Source organism: Rhamphochromis longiceps, linkage group LG22, assembly GCF_057381845.1.
Source record: "Rhamphochromis longiceps isolate RC_006_pf linkage group LG22, R_longiceps_female_GT1.1, whole genome shotgun sequence".
Classification (NCBI taxonomy): Eukaryota; Metazoa; Chordata; class Actinopteri; order Cichliformes; family Cichlidae; genus Rhamphochromis; species Rhamphochromis longiceps.
Genome location: NC_140577.1, coordinates 32,371,207 through 32,377,232, shown reverse-complemented (window position 1 = coordinate 32,377,232; position 6,026 = coordinate 32,371,207). Strand labels below are relative to the sequence as shown.

Sequence of the window (6,026 nt, the reverse complement as noted above, 5' to 3'; positions counted from 1 at the left end):
TGCCCTAAGCGGAGCTCAGTATTATTTCTGAGTGTAATCAGAGAAGACGAGAGTTTTTAAACAGCTTTCTTTCGCTGTCTTCCTTTTTTTGTGTGTGTGGAATATCTGGATCATGAGGTCATAGTGAGGTCAAGAAGATTCTTGTTCTTTCGCAAAAGTTTTAGGACCACAGATTCTGCATCGATTTGTTGAATGTGGTCAGATCTTTATGTAAGGGTTAGTTTTAGACAAACCGCCTGAGTGATCAGTGACAGCTGATTCTGGAAAAAAATTAGTGAACCTCTGTGCTAATGATTTCTCCCAAGGCAACTTGAACTCAGGTGTTCCAGTTAGAAAGATGAGATGAGCTTTTTTGAGAAGCTCAAGTGTAAAATGAAATTAAAGACTATTACAGTGAAACAGAACAGAGCTGTTTTCAATGGTGTTAATGGTGTTGGGATCACTGTCTTCTTCTTCTTCTTTTGGCTGCTCCCTTTAGGTGTCACCACAGAGGATCATGTGGCTCCATCTCACCTCATCCCAACCATCTTTTTTTTGTCACACCACCCCTCTGCATGTCCTCCTTCACTGAATCCACGAACCTCTTCTGTGGTTTTCCTCTTTTCCTCTTGCCTGGCAGCTCCATATTCAACATCCGTTCTCCAGTATATCCACAATCCTTCCTCTGCACATGACAAAACCATGTCAGTTTTCCAAAGAAAATTATCCCCTATTATCCCCTGTTCCACTATTGGGATCACTGTGAGGAGTCAGAAGTATGAATTTTATAGGTGCATCATAAATGAAGACATTAAAAGACTTAATCGGCTTAAAAGAAAATCGGCTCAAACCACAGAATTTCTGTGACAATATTCCGTTTACAGATGAGACAAAAGTTTGTTTTTATTTGTTTGGAAAAAAATGCACAGCCCTTTGTTTGCATTGAAAAAAAACACCTACCCCAAAACCTCATCACCACTGTGACGCATAGCGGAGGTAGCATTGTGATTTGAACTGCTTTGCTACCTCAGGACGATCTGCAAGAAGTAATAGCCATTTTTTAAATGCTTATTATGGGGCTAACACAAAGACACAGATAACTACTCACACCTACAGCAAAGTTCGAATCACTAACAAGCATGTTTTTGGAAGCAAGCTGGAGTACCCAGGGGAACACATGCATTCACAGGGACAGAAAGCTCCACACAGAAAGGCCCCAGCTGACTCCAGGAAAGGCTTGCTGTGAGGCAGCACTGCTAACTGCTGTGTCAGGCTATTTTACAGTGGAATAGAATGCACAAAATTGAGTGTGAGTCTTTCTTACCATTAAGGAACTCTCCTATGCAGTAACAGGAAATGTTTTAAGAGTTTGTTGTTCCTAAAGACGGTTCTCTGTTATTAAAGTAGTGAGCTAAATTGCTTTTTCCAGCCTGTGCTGTGAATACTAAGTCATATATATGTAGATTGATTTGATTATTATTATTTATTTACTTTGTATTTTTGGATACCTGGGATTTTGGTATGTTTGCCTGAATATAAAGTACTTTGGGTCAGCTATTGTTGTTTTAAAAAAGGTGCATCTTTTTTGTTACTTTCAGTACCAGAATGATATGACACAGCAAAAGTACACCTGATTATTTGAGAAAATCTACAGCAATTTCAGTATACACTGAGCTGGGCAGGTACAGTATGAACAGAGGACATTAAACATCACAGAATACACAGCACTACGTGCACCGAGTAAATGTTGTGTTTACCTAGTAGTGTATAAACTGTTTAAACTCCACTAAGATAATTCATCTGGTTTTCCTCGACAAAGAAGCTAGTCTCGCGACACTTTGACGCTTTGAGCGTCATTAAACGACAGTCTGCCATTGGTTGTTACCTAGGTAACGGAGCAATAGCCGCAGCGATTGGCTGAAATACAGCCGTAAAGCACTTCAGCGTTGAGGATGTTGTAGAGTTGTAGCTAACAGTAAACAGAGGTTATCTAATAAAGACAGTAATTTAAGCGGAGGCATTTTATGTGACATTTTGGTGGTTTGGTAACGATTAATTACAATGGCGGAAAAGTTCGATAACCTCGAAGAACACCTGGAGAAGTTTATCGAGAATATTCGACAGCTGGGAATCATCGTGAGCGACTTTCAGCCTAGCAGCCAGGCAGGACTCAACCAAAAACTGTGAGATGTGTTTCACTTTGCTGCTTCCACCGCTAAGATTTCGCAAATAAGCCCCGTGTTTACGTGTCCGGTCGTTTTTCTCTGCAGAAATTTCATGATATCTGGGCTCCAGGACATCGAGAAGTGCCGTCAGCAGCTTCATGAGATCAACGTACCCCTGGAGGTCTTTGAGTGAGTATAATGTGTGCCTATATTATTGTGTATGTCACCTTCTGTTACGTAAATATCTGTATTTTCGTTATATTTATGTTACTTACGGTGCAGTGCATACTAGGTGCCGACCACCGAGCTTTAATATCGCCGTTTTTGTAACTGGGCCAAACCCTATTTAAAAAGTCCTTGATTTTTTAAAATGTAATCAATTGGTGGTATTTTGGTTTGCCTTACATGCTTCATATGAGTAATTCGTTATTGATGAGAGCCCCTTTTACATTCGGCATAATCTTTAAATTATTTTTTCAGACCCATTGCCACAGGTGTATAAAGTCAAGCACCAGCTGTGCAATCTGCCTTTACAAACATTTGTGAACAAATTTGTCATTCTCAATAGATAGATTAAACGTCCCCGTGGTCAAGCAGGTGCATGCAGGCCTTACATCAGCAAACACAATAACAAACATCAGGTGAATTGGTGTACAGCACTTAGCCACTGGACTCCACTGTAGCAGTGGAAACATGTTCTGTGGAACAAATCATGCTTCTTTCTTGCAGTCGTATAGACATCCTGATTTTGGTGAATGCCGGAAAAACAATACCCAGCCTGATTGTTTCGTGCCAATTGTAAAGTGTAGTGGAGGAGGGATAAGATTGTGCGGTTGTTTTTCTTGGATCGGCCTGGACCCCTTAGCTCAAGTGACAGGAAATCAAAGTGCTTCAGTTTACCAGCATATTGTGGACAATTCTCCATTTCCAGCTTTGTGAAATTTTTTGGAGAAGTCCCTTTTCTGTTCCAGCATGTCTGTGCCCCAGTGCACAAAGCCAGGCCCTCTCATCTAATATCCAAATCTGACACACTCCAAAATCCCGATGGAAGCCTTCCCAGAGGAATGGAAGCATCCATAGCTGCAAAGGGGCACCACCTCCATATTAATACCTGTGGATTTAGAATGAGATGTCATAAAAGCTCCTGTAGGTGTAATGTGTAGGTGGGCCAGTACCTTTGTCCTTATAGCGTTTCAGTTCTATGCATTTGTTTTGATGCCGCTCTAATAACGAGGAATTTTTGATTACTAAAGTAAATACATAAACAAAAACATCTCATTGCGTCATTAAAAATGTGTCACATTTATTTGGCAAGTTCCTGGAGTTTTATCAAAGAAGGCTGATATATTGTATTTGTATTTGCAGATACATTGACCAAGGTCGGAACCCTCAGCTGTACACAAAGGAGTGTCTGGAGAGAGCCTTGGCGAGGAACGAGCAGGTCAAAGGGAAGATAGACACTTTGACGGTAAGAGATAGTTCCAGGGGCAGTGAGATTCCTCGGCCAATGACTTTTCAAGAATAAGCAGAGTCATCAGCACGTTTCACTGATTAAACAAGTGTGTTTAGAGTGTTTTAAAGATAAAGGTCCCATTTCATTGTACAAACAACCCTGTACTTGTTATACTGCTGTCTGTTAAGGCAGCCTTGCTGATCGTGATAAAATGATATCCTTGGACAAAGTGCTTAAAAGATTTTTTTTTTCTGCTTCAGTAAAAACTCTGTCCCAGTTATTTGTTCACATAAAAAGACACGAGACAGATTTACTTTGGACAGTACTTGTTGGGTCGTAACTCACTAGTTATTCTTTATACATAAAGTATTTATACATCAACACTAAAGCAACTTCCACTGTCATATTTCTGTTTTATTACAGAAGTTCAAGAGCCTTTTGGTTTCCGAGCTCAGCAAAGTTTTTCCAGAGGAGATGGCCAAGTATAAGGCTATACATGGAGAAGATGCCCCCTCCTAGTGACTACTGTACCATGCCAACCCCCTCCTCCGACCTCCGACCTGTGACTGTTGAGATGAAAAGCCGGAGTGAAGATTTAACATGCAGGATGTGGCTGCCCGCATGAATGCTAATTGTTACTTTATGTATGATGTGATGCTGTCACCGATCCCGAAGGAGAGGGTGTAATTTTTGCTCGGCACCTTGATTCAGCCATTCCCCGTCCTTTCCTTACATTTAAACTTCACATTACAAATCAAAGGCAAGGGGAAAAGAATCAGTTGCTGCAAAGGTACACATTTATTCTCAAGCCTAATATTTTTCCAGGAAAAATAAACACACTTCCAAACCTCCTGCCTGACTCTGCTTTAGGGAATTTATCCCATCAGATGTACATATGGTCTATTTATACTCCAACTCTCTATGTTTTACAATGCATCCTAAACGTTGTTCAACATCTCTTTGTACCACACACAGTTCATGATGATTTGTATTAAGCTCAGGTTTCTACTGGCCGTGATAACTGAATGCAAATGCAAGGTTATTCTATGCCTGATCACTTAGGATGGTCAGAAATGAGTCTGCTCTGTATTTGTAACTTTGTATAATAACATTTGTAAATAAATGATCCTTTTGGATTTTTCGTCTTTTGTCTGTTTTGTTAGTTTGAGACATTTTGGGTTATAATTTTGTAGAAAATGTTGGAGCAAATTATGTTTTTATCTTTGAAATAAAGCCATCTTTATTGATAAATTTAAGTGTCATGAATACATTTTTTTTTTAATTGAAATTTTCTCATTAATCTGTAATCAATCAGCTTTGTGGAATTTGTCTTAAAATCCTGGGACTGCAATAAAGTACTAAAATGTGAGCAATTGTGTCAGTGGGACACGTGTGTGCACCTGTTAAAGTATCAGTGACGTCTTTGGAGTCATATCAAGTATCACTTCCAGAGCATCTTGTGCAACTACACGGCCTGGATAGGAGTGTCTGACACACGTAGACATGCTGTAGAAGCAGACGGGGTGTGTCATGTGGCAGGTCGCAGCCCGACACGCCTCCTCCTGCTGGGGCTTAACCACAGCGTCACACCCTTGTGCCCCTGGAGGCCAATACTCTGAGGCTGAAGGAGTGAAATGAGCTCTGCTATTGGTTTGTGATATATGCTGCGGGGTAATACTGCCAGCCCTCTTTCTTCGCCAGCCATCCCTGCAGATTTTTCAACACGTGTCTCATTTACTCAGCCTCCACCTTTTCAGGGCAGACAGTATTGTTATGCTGAGAACCCATTTCTGTTTGGTTTCTCAGCTTAAGATTGTTGTATTTACTGTAAGAATGACTATGCAAAATGCAATTTTCTCATCGCAAATAATCATTGTTAATTCAGTTCAGTTCAGTTTTATTTATATAACACCAAAGCACAACAACTCTGTGATCTAACACTTGGCAACAGTAGGAAGGAAAAACTCCCTTTTAACAGGAAGAAATGTCTGGCAAGAACCAGGATCACACACGTTTGCTGAGGATATTGTAAAAACAGTAACATACGACGAGAATACAAAGGAAAGCATTAGTCACTTTATGCCTTGTTTAGCCAGTATTAACACAACAGTAGACAGATGATAACATAGTAAACTGTGTTGTTAAACAGATCCACTTATAATTGAGAAATGAATGTGTCCAAGGTTAGAAACTGTTATTACAGGTCTTTTATTTTTTTACTTTTTACATTTAAATAAAAGAAAAAATGTGGCTAAGGGCTTAATTCCCATGTAATTAAATGGAATTTCAAGGCATTTTATTTGCAATTTAAGTATAATTACATTCACCTACACATGCTTTTTTTTTTTTGACCTTTTTGACCTTTGTCAATTTTATTTGATAGATACAGTGGAGAGAGGACAGGAAAGCAGGGGCAGAGAGAGAAAGGG

General features: G+C 39.8%; 1 protein-coding gene across 1 annotated transcript; it reads left to right on the top strand.

Annotated features, from left to right (window-relative positions):
- The first annotated feature begins 1,900 nt into the window (after positions 1 to 1,900).
- On the top strand, positions 1,901 to 4,873 carry med10 (mediator complex subunit 10). The gene is made up of 4 exons (XM_085396796.1): positions 1,901 to 2,162; positions 2,250 to 2,333; positions 3,510 to 3,612; positions 4,021 to 4,873. Exons 1-4 carry the CDS (start codon positions 2,041 to 2,043, stop codon positions 4,114 to 4,116), a joined length of 405 nt encoding a protein of 134 aa, XP_085252922.1. The 5' UTR covers positions 1,901 to 2,040; the 3' UTR covers positions 4,117 to 4,873.
- Positions 4,874 to 6,026: the final 1,153 nt, after the last annotated feature.